Here is a 15,229-nt window from a genome sequence, read left to right as displayed (position 1 = left end):
AGCCAGGGTTAGATCTCTTCTCCCATCTCCTAGCACAAACGCCGAATATAAGCGATTGTTCTCCACACAGAAGGACTTACTTGTGTCATGCATACCTGATAGCGGATGCAGAACTCCACAATGACGAAGTCAAGCTCTCCAATCAAAGAGAACGACCCCAAAGTGAAGGGGTACGTATAAAAATATGTAAAACCCTTCTTGGGTAGGGTTATCCGCTCTGCCAGATTAGGGGCGACAATATCTAAATCTTGGCAATAGAAGTCTCCCTTCATAGCAAGAATACTGGAAGGACAGATGGAAGAAGGTTATATGCTGACGGGCCACGTACGAGGGTGAGCGGAAGGATACTCCTCTTCGAAGTCCTTAGTGGTGATAAGACTCTTTGGGATGATGATGCTCACCGTAGGAGGAGCAGCTTCATCAGCTTTACCTTTGTTTTTTGAGGAACTAGGATTTCTGAAAGAAGAGGCCATTTTTTTATCAGAATATAAGGAAATTTTTCTCTCAGGAAGATGGTTAAAGAAAGGTTGAAGACAAAGTACGCTTTGAGTAAAGAGAGTTTGAGAAAGGTTGAAGAATTATGAAGTGTAAATGAAGAAGTTTTGATACGTATAAGTAAAGGAATAGGCAGCTAAAATCGTGACCATAATTACCTCGATAATCGGCAAAAGTGATGATGAATCGTGGAATGACGCGTGTTCGGGGCATTAAATGCGGAGAGACGTGCGTCTAATCAACCGTCAGAGAACTTTTCAGAGGGGATCAGAGAATTTTCCGCCAAGAAAGGTATCTCTACCAACTTTCCGGTGACATAAAGTTATGCCACCGAAAAGCAGGGGGACTATCTGTAGGGGATAAAATATGTTCATATTTAATGATCGCATGAGAAGGCGACACGTAGAGCCGAAGACAGAACACAGTCGAACCCGAAGGCAATGATCTCGTTTGTTATTGGAGAAGATGATACTCATAAAGACAAAATAAATATTTACGGCAGCATTCAATGAAGACTATTCTATAGCATTAAGTGCATGATCCGTTACAGAGAATATGAAATTCGTTGCCCACCGTTACACATTCTTCAATGTCCCTCATAATTGTCATTTAAGAGGAGCTTGATTTTAGGACCTTGTTCCCTAGGCGTAGTTATAAATAGTGAGCTCTATTATCATTGTAAGGACACGAATTTTCTGACAAGCATATACTATACTCTATCAGAAGCTCAATAACGTTTTACTTTCTTGCTTATTAAAATTGTTCTTACTGCCTCCGGTAGTTCTGCGCCCGGGACAAAGATATATATCGGTTATTTCAATTTCAAGGCTAAGTCTTACATTTTTTGTCTAATTCATCTATTGATTTTGGATCAAATCGATTCACTTGTCTATAAACTACGTATAAATTCAATTGTACCATTTTACGGGTAAACTTGACAAATTTGTATTTTTCCATAAAAATGTTCCAAAACAATGTCTAATTTTCTACCTTTCCAATCCTTTATTTCGTAAATTTTCCTAAACAAAAAAAAAAAAAAAACATAAGAGGCTTTTCTTTATCTAAAAGTGCTTATTCGACTTTACATTGGGCATATGTATGTCTGAAACCACTAAGTTAGTGTTTAGCCATATATTGCCAAATTTATTTTAAAATTTTTTTATTTTGGTGAAATCTGGTTTGAAGATGAAAATTTGTTTTGACATAAATTTTTAAAACTTATTTCACTTTTTCTTTTGAAAAATATGAAATGTGACTTATACCCATAAGTTGTAAAAATTATCAAAAATACCCAATAATATCAAATAAACAAATTTGCTAATCATGTATATGCAGAACTTTCGTCGATGCCACTCATTATCATTATCACAAACCATAGTCCTGAACATAGATAAGTTTGGCACAAAATTATCATTTTTATAATGAAAATATTTTAATATCAACTGCTAATAACACAACTATTAGCCACTATAATTCATCAAATTGCAATAATACACAAGATCCATCAGTCCAAAAGAAAATTATAGTAATTAGTTGATGGATTAGTTTGGTCATAATAGATGGTGGGATAAAATATAAAAGTTTGGAATAATTTTTGAAATTATTAAAAAATTCAACAGTTATATTTTGGGCCAAAAATAGGTTTAAAGCTAGTTTCGGGACATGGATAAAATCTACAAACAAATATATTTTGCCAAAACAGTTTTGAAAAAACCTTGGTAATATCTATAGCCAAACGGGGTAAATCTGTGGTTCTGCTCATGGAGCGTAAAGAAGGGAGCAGAACCAAATTGTCCTTCGGTGGGAACCCACTTTGCAATAATAGAGTAGAATATAATAATTCTTCTATTCTAATTTATGTGACCGCGTTTAATGGGTCACAAATTTAAAAAAGATAAAACAAAATTTAAAATTTGTGATCTAAAATAAGTCATAGATATTTGTATGGCTAAAAATAATATAGTTACAAATAAAATGAGTATTTTAAAATTAAATTATTATTAAATATAAAAATGTATTACTTTTGGGATTGACCAAAAGAAAAGTAATTGGGACGGGGGAGTAGCAGTAATATACTCCCTCATTTCATTCTTAGCGTGTCTTTAACTGCCACAAAATTTAAGAAGATAAAAGAAAAATATTTGAATTTTGTATTTTTAATGTAAAAATATGTAAAATGTACAAAAAATATTTTTAAGATTTTAAATATATTATGTTATCATATTAGAGAGTGTTATTAGGAGCACATGAATATATTAAATTAAAATTTTACTAAATAAAGAAGATTATATTTTGTTGAAACAGACTACATAAAAAAAAGATTATATTTTCTCGAAACGGACCTAAAAAATAAAGATAGTAAGTAGGAAATTTCCTGGATTGGCGCTGTTTCTGTTCCAATAGAACTTCCACACCAAGAGTCAAGCAAAGCAAAGACTCCAAACTCCAAAGTCAATGCGTCGTTGCCTCGACATTTCATTCATCAAAAGCTTAAAACCCCATTTTTCCTTAGCTTCATTTCACCACAATCATCAATCTTTCTTCATGATTCTTGATCACCAAACGGAAAATTAAATTTCCCATCTTTGAGCTGCTAAGTAGCAAAAATGGTGAGAATTGAAGAGGGCAGAGAAGTCAAAGATGAGCTGATCAAGAAAGCTTGTAAGTTAGCAATGGAAGCTCACAGTTTGTCTTCTGGGAAGCCTTATATTTACAAGAAAAAAAGTGGGTCGATGGATATTTTTTTTGCTTTTGCTGGAACTTGGTCTGTTGATGGTTGGTACAGTAGCACTTCTTTTGGAGAGACAAAGATTAAAATTGCTTTGTTTCCATCTTTGAAAAGTGTTGGCACAGATGAGGTAGCTATGGTGAATGAAGCATTTTCCAGCAGATTTGAAGACATATTAAACAAATCTTCTCTTAAAAATGAGGTACTGGGTTTGACAATCTTGTTCCTTTTTTCCTCTTTTGGGTGGTAGTTTGTTTTTCGTTTTCTCCTTAGATGCTGTTAGATAAAACAGATGATTAATAAGTGTTTAACTTCCGTAGTTGATAATATCAAATTAAGGTGACTTGAAACACACTCAACTGCGTATAGAGTAAGCCTAATTCGGCAAGTTATTTAGACAGTAAAGTAAATAACATGTCATTAACAATTTAGAATACATAGACACTGCTAAAATATTTTGCACTGCCAGTGTATATAGGTTAATTAGTTATTTTACACTGCGAAAAAAGATTCAATTTTTATTTTGGGGTTGGGGTTGTGAAGGGAGGGACTGTTCCAGAAGGGGAAAGGAAGAACCTCAAGTGTATATATGATAGCACTGGAAATGGACACGTTCAATTGATTATACTAGCACATAGAGGAGATTGAATATTGTCTCCCTTCTTTTTAGGCAACGGTTTTCACAGCTAAGCGCTATGTTACTTGAACTCTTCAAAAATGATGTTGGTTGCGTGTCGGATCCTCCAAATTTAGTGCATTTTTGGAGGACCCAACACGGGTGCGGCAACACTTTTGGAGAGTCCGAGCACATAGGCTGAGCGTATTCCTGTAAAACAAAAAATCATATTCCGAACAATCTTTGAGTAAAGAATTATATTTTTAATTCCTCTTCTTTTAAATATACGTTCTAGCTAGACCTGATGTGAATATTAGTTTTATGCCTCGGCGATGCAATCTTTATGCAGTGGGTTCAACTAAACTCAATCAGTGTTATCAAAGGCGAAAAGCGCAAAAAAGCTCTAAGGTCCATTGGGGCTTTAAGCGCAAAGCGCAAATAAAATGTGGGCTTTTATATAAAAAGACGCAACTGGAGAAAAAGTAAAAATAAGTATATGTAGTGCAAGACCAATAACTATAAGCATAAATAATAAATATACGGACAAAGAAATTGGAAAAAGAATATGATAAAGTGAAATATCAATTGTTTAGTGTCGCCTTTTCAGGATCACACTCATTGGCAAGGAAAAGTATGTCTTAAAGCCTTGATGCGACACTGAAGCGCTCACAAAGCGAGGCGAAGCGCTCAACATGTTTTGAGCCTCGCTTCAGGGCTTAAGCGTGCCTTTGACAACACCGAACTCAATATTTTTGACACTGAACATATATATGTGAAAAACCGCTAATATTTCAATAATCATTATAATTTCAGAAGAACAATGAATTCAGCATAAGAACCTTAAAAGTTTAATCCATTATGCATTTGCTCATGGGACCAGCTTTGTCAATTTCTGCAATGGGAGCCTGAGAGGGTTATCTCAGCGTCAAGAGCATTAGACATTCCACTCCTAACAGTTTAATGCTGATCTAGCCAACTTTAGTTTGATCAGCTTAATTCCTCTTTAGTAGCTCTTAGTTATCCTTCAAGATGATTCCTCTTTAGACTAGGTTAACAAAGATTAACCTTCATAGCTTCATCTTTAATTTGGAAACTGAATGTTGATTCATGGGAACTGTTCGTTTTAGGTGGAGAAGGCGATGTCAGATGGAAAACAGATAGTGTTTGCAGGGCACTCGTCAGGTGGCCCTATTGCTATTTTGGCAGCCCTATGGTGTCTGGAACATTGTCGCAAAAGACCAAATGACAACCTAGTTTATCCATACTGTATAACATTTGGATCCCCTCTTGTTGGTGACAGAATATGGTCTCATGCCCTCAGGCGTGAAAACTGGGCTCGTTACTTCATACATTTTGTCATGAAGTATGATATCGTTCCTCGGATGATGCTTGCTCCCCTTTCATCGTTTCAAGAATGGCTTCAAGCAATCTTTGCCTTCATCAATCCAAAATCCCCGTATTATCAGCACGAGGCAAATGTAAGATCGAGTGATGCATCGAAAAATTTCTTTATGACTGTAATGAGGAGTGCATCCTCTGTTGCAAGCTATGTTGCATGTAATCTGAAGGGATGTACAAACTTGTTGTTAGAAGCTGTTTCTAACATTGTTCAACTCAGCCCTTATAGGCCTTTTGGAACTTACATCTTCTGCACTGGAAATGGGAAACTGGTGGTCATTGAGAATCCAGATGCTGTTCTGCAGTTACTATTCTATTGTGCTCAAATGAGTTCCGAAACAGAAGGTGAAGTAGTTGTTGCCAGAAGCTTAAACGAACATTTGTTATATAGAAACGAAATGCAGGAGAGCTTAGAGATGCAAGATGTGGTTCATCTCAAGAATCTTACTGATATTCCCTTGTCTTCAATTGCCATTGCATTAGCTAGTGATGAAGTGGTAACTATGAATTCAGCCCTGAATGACTTAGGCCTGGTAAGTGATAAATGTGTTTGCTCTTTGTGCTGATTTTCACATTTAGCTCAAACTAACGGGTTTTTTTCACGTTACAGAGTACAAGAGCAAGGTTGTGTCTTCGTGCAGCAGGAGAATGGGAGAAGCAGAAAAGGAAGAACGAGGAAAAGATTGATGGTAAAAAGAAAAGCACCAAGGAACTATTAAGCAAGATACAGGAGTACCAGACCAAGTGTGATATTCAGAAAGTCGGGTATTATGATGCGTTCAAGCTTCAAGAAACCATAGATGACTTCAATGCTAATGTGAAAAGGCTCGAGCTAGCAGGAATATGGGACGAAATCATTGAAATGTTGAAAAGGTATGAGCTCCCAGATAGTTTTGAGGGACGAAAGGAATGGATACAACTAGGGACACAGTTCCGCGGGCAAGTTGAGCCCTTGGATATTGCAAACTATTACAGGCACTTGAAGAATGAAGATACAGGACCTTACATGATCAGGGCTAGGCCGAAGCGTTACAGGTTCACACAACGATGGCTGGAGCATGCTGAGAGGGTGCAAACAGGTGAACGCTCCGAGTCTTGTTTTTGGGCAGAAGTGGAGGAACTAAGAAACAAGCCATTTATGGAAGTGCAAAACAGGATTTTGAGTTTAGAAACAAACGCACGGGGTTGGTTCCAGAGTGGCCTTCTGGGCAATGATGTATTCTTCCCTGAGTCTACCTTTACCAAATGGTGGAAAACACTCCCTACTCAGCACAGACTGACATCTTGGATATCTGGGCAAATAAATTCTTAGCGTCTTTTACAGCTCCATATTATGCCAGCGCCCTAATGTTTGATAGTGATGGTGTCCAAGCCAGCTTGCTGGCATCTCGAAGATTCCACCGTAGTCCAAAGTCCTAATAAGAGAAGCCAGATGGTGCATAAGTGAAAATGTCTGGATAGACTGGAAACTCCACATTACTTCAATAAGAGCAACTGTATGGTATCTTAGCGCAGATAACTGATAATGTCTCAATGTTCCTAGGAACTGCTTTACTTGTATGTAGAGCTGTCAATATGGGCAGCACCGGGTTAACCCAGCCAAGCCCACATGGGCTTTAACAATTGGCGGGCTGGGCTGGGCTAGCCCACCATTTTGATAGATCTTATAATGGTCAGCCCACCCAGCCCTATGTGGGTCTGAGCCCCACGGGCCGGCCCATTATTTTTTAAAATATAATTCTATATTTTTTCTTTAAGTACTAACCTTAAAAAAAGATAAATATTTAAAAGTTAAAAAATATCTTATTGAAAAAATTTCGCAAAATTTAATAACTTTTTATATTGTTTCAATATATTAAAATAAACACTAAAAAAAGTAAAAGACAGACTATATTTCATTCACTAAAAGTCAAAACTCAAAACAAACTATTAAAGAAAACGTCCACGATACTTATAGGATATCCAACACATTATCTTCATCAAACACATTTGAATCTGCTCGTGACAAAGTTGTCTTGACATCTTCACTTTCATTTGCATCTACAATTCATATGCAATATTAATTAGTTAAATATTAAGAATAATTAAATTTTAAAAACAAATAATTTTAAAATTCACATAAAAATAAAAGTTACCAATTTGAGTTTGGGAAAAGACGTGAAGCCAATTTGAGTGTTTGGACATTTTCATGATGGATGCAACTTCTGTACTTGGTAAGAACACGCCCATCAATGTTAAATGATGATTCTGATGCTACAGTGCGATATACTTTTTATATTTTAAGTAAATATTTTTACTAGGCCCACAGGCCGGCCCAGCCCAACCTCATTCAAGCCTCAAGGGCAACGGGCTTTCTCGGGACGGGCTTAAAAGTCTCGTTTTTAAATGGGTTTCAAAAATTATAACATACCCTATTAAATCACGGGTTGAGCTGGGCTGCCCAAACAGACCAAGCCCATATTGACGGCTCTACTTGTATGCTAGAATAGTAGCAAGTATACCAACATTCAAGTATTCAAGGTGGGATACTACATGGCTCTACTTGTATGCTAGAATAGTAGCAAGTATACCAACATTCAAGTATTCAAGGTGGGATACTACATGCTCACGTTTTTCCTTAAATTAACCACGAACAAAACTTGGATTATACAACATTTAATAGGAAGAAATATGAACATAATACCGGCAGAAGGCCAAGGTCTAGATGTCAAAATATTAAAGCCACTCGTTGTTAGAAGCCATATGATTGTTCCCATTACATAATCCTTCTAGCAAAAAAGGATTCCACAGCCATCCCATCATGAGGGGAAAGAAGCAAACAAGTTCAACCAAAACCAGCATTTTCAATATATCTATGTAAAAATTACTAAAATTTTGAGAAATATTAAACTTTGTGCATAATAATTGCTTGGAAGGAAGGTCTCAGTGACCTTCTGCATGTATGAGATTCTTTTTCCTCTATCTATGTTGTACTTGAGATTCACTGACAGCCAATTCCATACACAAATTTGAAAAACATAACCTAATGGAACTCGTGAACATCACAATAATGTGTAAATCACACAGAACCAAACTTTTATGACATGGGAAACATGCAAAGATCTCATTTGTTTACCCCTGGAACAAACAAGAGCCTCTAAAAGAATAGAAGTACTTCAAGAACAGCAAGGAGATGATCAACCATAGCACAAAGTCTTCTTCTCCATGGAAAACCAATCGACTTGTACAAGGGAAAAAGGAGCAACACCACATAATTAATGCAACTTCTTTAAAAACAATTGGCACACTAGCATAATTCCGTTAACATCCAGTAAGCAGACGGTAGAAATAAAGCTAAGAAAAGTTTGAGATCTTGAATAGAAGCATTACATGTAAAAATGTCAGCTTTCAACAAAACTAACCATATTGAAGAACTTGATACCAACCTTTACCAGCTTGAGAGAGGGGAAGGGAAGCAAAGCAAGGTATAGGACATTTTTCAACATACTTCTAAATGACAGCCCCCACCACCCAAAGAATGATCCCATTTAACAGGTTTAAAAAACTATTGAATGCACAATCTGAATCCAACGGCACTATAATCCAAACGTCCAGCAAGCACACAAGTAATGCGCACTTTGAATATAGAACTGTCAGGGAATGCAACAGCGATGACAAAAATAAGAACGTCAAATATACAGATGATCAATATAAACTCAACAAGACTACTTCACTTCAAAAAAAACCCCACTTTAAGGTGACTCCAAAAAAGCACAAGAATTTTAGCAAGTCACATGAGAATCTAAATATCTATCACCAAAATTCACTTCCTTATTACCTTAAGGTAGAGCATTAATACATAGCTTGTGGAAAAAACTTTATCAATACTTAGCTGCTGCACTACAAGCCCATAATGTGGTGGGGATGCATTTTGTGGTTCAATCCCAAATTGAATTAAAGAGATAAGTGAAAGCAACAGACCAGTTAACAAATATAGGTTGCTCATTTACTCAGATTCATCACAAGCAGTCAAGATGAAGAGCAGCAAAAATATTTAAAAAGAGAAGATATTCATGCAAAGTTTGATGTCCAATTGTTTGCACTTTTTTATTCATGGTAATCTGATAGAAGGTGACAAAGTGCGCAATGAGCTTTGTATCATCAAATTCAATCTACCTAACTTTAATCCAGCTTATCTATTCACAAAACGAGTATTCTACATCCGCACAAGCACCATATTACAATTAGCAAAATTATAAGAGAACCATAACAGTTCCCCCGTGCTTTCAGAATCTCGGTCCTATATCAACATCTAATGCTAAGAAAAATCTGAGTCTAACAAAGTCAAGCCACACGGAGAAAGAGGACGACACATACACATTCACAGAAAACAGAATGTTCCTACGACCTTGATATCATGCTACAAGAACAAGTCGGTCGAAATGTCAGACTGCCTGCATCTTAGGTTGTCTCTCCCTCAAGCATGTTTATACTGCTTCCTGCAACCTGGACACCGCCCATCCTCCTCAAGAATCCTCTTGTGACAAAAGAGACAAAGCCTAAACCCGCAAGGACAAGGAAGAAAGCTTGTGTCTGTAAGATCCAAATCCTCACAGCATATAGGACATGATGTGGGTATTGATAAACTTTTACATCCCCATACAGAGCCTCCCCGGTAATGCCGCCCCAAATTCATAGGGAAAGTATACTGTTTCGATAAATTAGGAAGACTTTGTGGACGGAATGCATCATCAGGCCTCCACGCTCGAAAGCTGACCGGAGATCTAGGTTCCCTGGGCTTCTGCTTTGACATATCCAGCCCCGATTCATGCCGATCAGGATCTTTTGGAGAACTCATATGCACCACATTCTCATCCCTCTCTGGAGCTGAATCCAAGCTAGAGCTAAGCTGCTGCTGCTTCTTATCAGTGGCAGCTAAAGCATCAGCAACAGCTTCCCAATCATCCAAGCAGCCATCGTCCCCTTCATTATCTTCCTCACTCATACTCTCAGAACAACACCCGCCAGTGCTACTACTGCTGCTACTGCTTCTGCTGCTGCCACCTGTGAAATTGGTCCCGGAATCATTCCTTTCCAACAAGCTACTAGTGTCGCTGGTGGGGCTATTAGAAAGCGAGTCAAAATCACTGTAGTTGTTTGTGCAACCTCCATTCTCTTCTTCTTCTTCTTCTTCTCCTCTGGGCTTTATCACTAACTTCTCCATCAATCGGCCCCTCTCATTAGCAACGTGCATCCCCTGGCCAGGAGCCCCTCCCCCACCATTCAATTCCTCATTGGAGCCTTTATTCTTCACTACACAAGCCCAATCACCAAGAATTAAGGCACATACAAATAGGAAAACAACATAATTAATACTCCCTCCATCCCAATTTATATGACCATGTTTGACTAATCATGGAGTTTAAAAATGAAAGAAAGAAAGGCTTGAAACATGAGGTCTAAAATAAGTCATAGACAATTGTGTGGCTACAAATTATCTCATTAAGGGTAACCATGGAAGTTTAAAGCTAAATAGTTTCAAATATATAAATGTATCATCTTTTTGGGACAGACTAAAAAGGAGAGAGTATTGATCAAATATTCACCAAAAGCACAGACGTATTCAAAGATGTCAACTTTAATGGATGTGAAATACCTCTGTACCCAACGTTACATTTGATCTGAGTAGATTTAATATATATATATATATATATATATATATATATATATATATAAGGCAGATTACTAATGCATGAAAGATACATAAGAAAGGGAGAAACTTTAAGCAACCTTGTAAAAGCCACTGTTCACGTCGAGCATCAAGCTTGCACTGCTTCAACTTAGCCGACCGATTCGCCTGAACAAAATATAACTCAATCACATTGGAAAGAAAAAAGCTTAAATTTTATTGTATAAAATGTAAAAGGAAACAAAAATTTGAAACAGAGAAAAAAAAACAAATTAAACAAGTTGTTACCCTTTTTTTCTTGGCGAAATCTTTGGGGTTAGAGGAAAGCATAGGGATTGAAGCATTGGCGACGGAATCGGAACCCATTATGGTTTCTGAGTCGACTCGGTAATTAAATTTGGCAAAAACCCTAAATTGATCAGAGGAATATCACAAAGAATTAGAGAGAAGGAAGGATAGGTCGATTGGTATAGAGATAGAAGATAACGGAAATTTGCTTAATGCAATGCTCGCCTCTTTTTATTTTTCGGACTCTAATCTAAAATCTAAAATTAATAACAAAGGGCGAGTATGTCTCTCTCTCTATATATATATAAATATAATAAGCAAGTACCGGAATTGCCCTTGATTTTTACCCAAATCTATGCGTTTTCTCAGGAGATGACTTCATAAATAAGTGGAAATGAGGGGGTGAGTTTCTTAATTGAAACTCAATTTTTCAATTTAAATTTTAGTTGGATAAAAATAAATAAAAAGGACTAGATAAAGGGACATTAAATAGATTAATAATTATTGGATGTTACTTTTTCCCGTACAAATATGATATTACTCTATTGTCCCCATTATTTGGTCAATTAAATTTTTGTCTATACTATAACTTTTTAAAACTTCTTATAATATTTTTTACTAAATAAGATTTTGATTTATGCTAATTGAATATAATGTTAAATATGTATTATTTTTAAATCGGAAATTAATATTCAAATTAGAATCTCAAAGTTGAGATTGTGTTTACTTTTCGAACTTTGATGATCTTTTCTAGAATAAAAGGTGTGCATCTTTTTGTTTCTTTCAACAGTATTGTATAGGGTAAAATATAATATGACACGTAGCTGACTAAAAAGAGGACACGTGAAATCCAAGATGAAATGGCTGAAGACCGAACATAGCCACTGCGCTTGTCACCAGAACGGATAACGTTCATAAAAGTGTATTAAATACTCTGCGCCCGATAGCATTTACTAAGGAATATCCTACAGCATTAAGAGCAACGGTCCGTTACAAAGAATTTGGCATTTACGCTCAACGTCACATCTTCATCAATGACTCTCATAATTGGCATTAAAGGATGGCATGATCTTAGGACCTTTTTCCCTTAGCATAGCTATAAATAGTGAGCTCAGTTACCATTGTAAAGGACACGAAATATCTGGCAAGAACATATACTATATTCTATATAAAACTTTATATAATTTTTTATCTCATCATGATTGTGTTCGAAAACCGTATTTACGGAATCACCATCTATGCTATCTCATCTACATTCTAAGGCTAAGTATCGTATATTTCTTCGATTATTATATTATTTCATGATCAAATTAGTTCACTTGTCTAGAAACCATGTATGAATTCAACTGTACCGTTTTACGGGTAAACAGTTTACATATATTATATTTTATACAAAGCTTTATACCATTTCACTCTCTTGCTTTTTGATCTCATCATTGCAGTGTTCGAAAACCGTAATCACGAAATCACCATCTCTGCTATCTCATATACATTCTAAGGCTAAGTATCGTGTATTTCTTCGATTATTAAATTATTTCAGGATCAAATTAGTTCACTTGTTTAGAAACCACGTATAAATTCAACCGTACCGTTTTACGGACAAACAGTTTGGCACCCAGCGGGGGGCCTAGACAGCCGTGCAATTAAGTTGATCCTTACCTTTTTTACTAACATGTTTTGACTATTTTGTCTTAGAAAAAATCGCAAAAATGGCAGATAACACTATTAACGATTAACGCAACCCTGAAATTCGAGGAGATCAGCCTCATTTCAAGGATTGGATTAGTGACAACTGTAATGAGGGGAATGACGTCACACCGATGCATGACAGGTGATACCCTCGACGGGTTCGGGAGGCAACTCCCGATGATGCTGACAATGAGCAAGTAGCGGATGCTGTGAGAATCCTACAAGAGCAACATGCAATCATCCTAGACCATCTCACGCGGCAGGATCAGGTTATGACGGAACTGAAGCAGGCGCTATCAGGTGCTTCAAATAATGCAAACAGGCACGATCCTATTCCTCCTGTTGTTCCCGCAAACCAAACAACACAGAGAGTCGACAACAACACTCCCAGGGGTGAAGTTGGCTCCGATGGGGCTGGGGGAGCAGATCAGGTCTTAACAACAAGAACGATTCATTCAAAGATGAGCTTTTACGGTTTATGAGGGAAGTAAATGCGCGCATGGACTAAATCTCGGGTGCACCACTAGTATTGAAAGGCCCGAACTCGAAGAAGTATGTTCAATTACCGTACAAGCTAAGTGCGGCACCAAAACTAATCCCGAAGCGTTTCAAAATGCCTGAAGTTCCAAAGTATGATGGAACTTCAGACCCACAGGAACATATTACCACCTACACAACGGCGGTGAAAGGAAATGATCTAGCTCCTCGCGAAATTAAATCTGTGTTGCTAAAGAAATTACGCAAAACTCTCACGAGGGAAGCCCTAACGTGGTATTCATTACTACCCGAGCATTCCATAGATTCTTTTAAGATGCTCGCGGATTCTTTCATTACAGCTCACGCCGGGACCGGAAAGGTGCAAGCTCGAAAGGCCGACATATTTAGAATCGCACAAGGAGAATCTGAATTATTATGAGAATTTGTTACCCGATTCCAGAAAGAAAGAATGTTGCTCCCGGCCGTCCCGGATGAATGGGCATCTCAAGCATTCAGCAAAGGATTGAATCCGAGAAGTTCAGACGCTTTCCGGAAGCTGAAGGAGATCCTGCTTGAGTTTCAAGCAACAACCTCGGTAGATGTTCACAACTGATATGAGTCAAAGATAAGGATCGAAGATGATCAAGTCAGTTTTATATCATCAGCTAAAGGACGGGAGAAGAACAGAGAAAAATCAAAGGATGACTATGACACAGATAGGCAGACTTCGAGGGGTCGGTGTTTTCCTACGAGCGTACCGAAGGCCGTGGAAGAAATTTTCGAAGAGCAAATACGTTCATTGTTGACGGAGGGACTGATCATGGTCGAAACAATAGATCACTTCAAGATAAGCAAACGTCGGGGCCTCGAGACCTTTCTTATCCCAGGTTGTCAGAATATAACCTCAACGTCAGTATAGTGGAACTAGTGTCAGCTATGAGGAACATTAAAGAAGCACGATTCCCGAGATCTATGAGGTTCGATTCGAGACAGGGGGATCCTAATTTATGGTGCGAATACCACAGGATGAACGGTCACCGGACAAGGGACTGCCAACATCTTCGGGAGGAGGTAGCAACGCTATTGAAGAATGGCCATCTCCGAGAATTCTTGAATGATCAAGCTAAGAACAATTACAGTCGCAACAGAGACAATGCGGAATCTTCGAAAGCAGGAGAAGAAGCCCCACGCCAGACAATCAACATGATCTTTGGGGGCAACAAAATTAATGGGGTCACCTTTTCGGCGGCAAAGAAGACTAAAGTATCGATAACTCACAGCAAAAGACTTCAGGAGGATGATATCACTTTCACGGAAAAGGACGCAGACGGATTGTTGTTACCACTTAACAACGTACTAGTAATCTCTTTAAATGTGTTAGATTTCAAAATAAAAGTGTGATCTAGTTGATCCAGGAAGTTCGGCTAATATCATAAAATGGAGAGTATTGGAACTAGCTAAACTCACCGAAAGCATTATTCCAGCAACAAAACTCCTCGCTGGATTTAACCTTGCGAGCGTGACGACCCGGGGAGAGATCTTGCTGCTCATGAATGCTGAATGAGTAATGAAAACAACTCTCTTCAAAGTAGTAGATAGTGATATGGGATACAACATCATCTTGGGAAGGCCATGGCTACACGAGATGAAAGTTGTACCTTCGACGTATCACTAGTTGCTGAAGTTTCCAATGCCCGAAGGAATCAAACAGATAAGAGGTGACCAACTGGCAACAAGGGAGATGAATGCAATCTCAGTTTCCAGCAGCAAAGGGAAGGAGCGCATGGCATAGCAATTACAGGAACCAGTGCCTACTTCCGAGTCAGAAGAGGTTATTCCAGGGGCAGAGTCGTCAGAACAATATCAGGTG

General features: G+C 37.7%; 3 protein-coding genes across 4 annotated transcripts; 2 read left to right on the top strand and 1 right to left on the bottom strand.

The window, feature by feature from the left end:
• Positions 1-2,893: 2,893 nt before the first annotated feature.
• On the top strand, positions 2,894-6,756 carry LOC104107014 (protein EDS1L-like). The gene is made up of 3 exons (XM_009615694.4): positions 2,894-3,425; positions 4,967-5,770; positions 5,848-6,756. Exons 1-3 carry the CDS (start codon positions 3,102-3,104, stop codon positions 6,547-6,549), a joined length of 1,830 nt encoding a protein of 609 aa, XP_009613989.1. The 5' UTR covers positions 2,894-3,101; the 3' UTR covers positions 6,550-6,756.
• A 2,541-nt stretch (positions 6,757-9,297) lies between these two features.
• Positions 9,298-11,464, bottom strand: LOC104107015 (suppressor protein SRP40-like). 2 transcript variants are annotated; one of them, XM_018774424.3, is made up of 3 exons: positions 11,194-11,464; positions 11,007-11,073; positions 9,298-10,529 (listed from the first exon to the last, which is right to left on the bottom strand). In XM_018774424.3, the coding sequence occupies exons 1-3, from the start codon at positions 11,269-11,271 to the stop codon at positions 9,694-9,696; spliced, it is 981 nt and encodes a 326-aa protein (XP_018629940.1). In that variant the 5' UTR covers positions 11,272-11,464; the 3' UTR covers positions 9,298-9,693. The 2 variants fall into 2 exon arrangements, with proteins under 2 accessions (XP_018629940.1, XP_018629941.1); XM_018774425.3 differs by having other exon boundaries at positions 9,298-10,524; positions 11,194-11,458.
• Positions 11,465-14,295: 2,831 nt separating this feature from the next.
• On the top strand, positions 14,296-14,760 carry LOC138894226 (uncharacterized). Its single transcript, XM_070178909.1, has one exon. It carries the CDS (start codon positions 14,296-14,298, stop codon positions 14,758-14,760), a length of 465 nt encoding a protein of 154 aa, XP_070035010.1.
• Positions 14,761-15,229: the final 469 nt, after the last annotated feature.

Source organism: Nicotiana tomentosiformis, chromosome 6 (genome assembly GCF_000390325.3).
Source record: "Nicotiana tomentosiformis chromosome 6, ASM39032v3, whole genome shotgun sequence".
In the NCBI taxonomy this organism is placed as follows: domain Eukaryota; kingdom Viridiplantae; phylum Streptophyta; class Magnoliopsida; order Solanales; family Solanaceae; genus Nicotiana; species Nicotiana tomentosiformis.
This window is presented reverse-complemented; position numbering and strand designations above follow the sequence as displayed.

Coding starts and splice junctions, on each gene's coding strand:
- LOC138894226 (XM_070178909.1), top strand. CDS start 14,296: ATGAGGAACATTAAAGAAGCACGATTCCCGAGATCTATGAGGTTCGAT.
- LOC104107014 (XM_009615694.4), top strand. CDS start 3,102: ATGGTGAGAATTGAAGAGGGCAGAGAAGTCAAAGATGAGCTGATCAAG. Junction 3,426..4,966: donor AATCTTCTCTTAAAAATGAG/GTACTGGGTTTG, acceptor TGTTCGTTTTAG/GTGGAGAAGGCGATGTCAGA. Junction 5,771..5,847: donor CCCTGAATGACTTAGGCCTG/GTAAGTGATAAA, acceptor TTCACGTTACAG/AGTACAAGAGCAAGGTTGTG.
- LOC104107015 (XM_018774424.3), bottom strand. CDS start 11,271: ATGGGTTCCGATTCCGTCGCCAATGCTTCAATCCCTATGCTTTCCTCT. Junction 11,074..11,193: donor ATTTCGCCAAGAAAAAAAGG/GTAACAACTTGT, acceptor TATTTTGTTCAG/GCGAATCGGTCGGCTAAGTT. Junction 10,530..11,006: donor TGAACAGTGGCTTTTACAAG/GTTGCTTAAAGT, acceptor GGGCTTGTGTAG/TGAAGAATAAAGGCTCCAAT.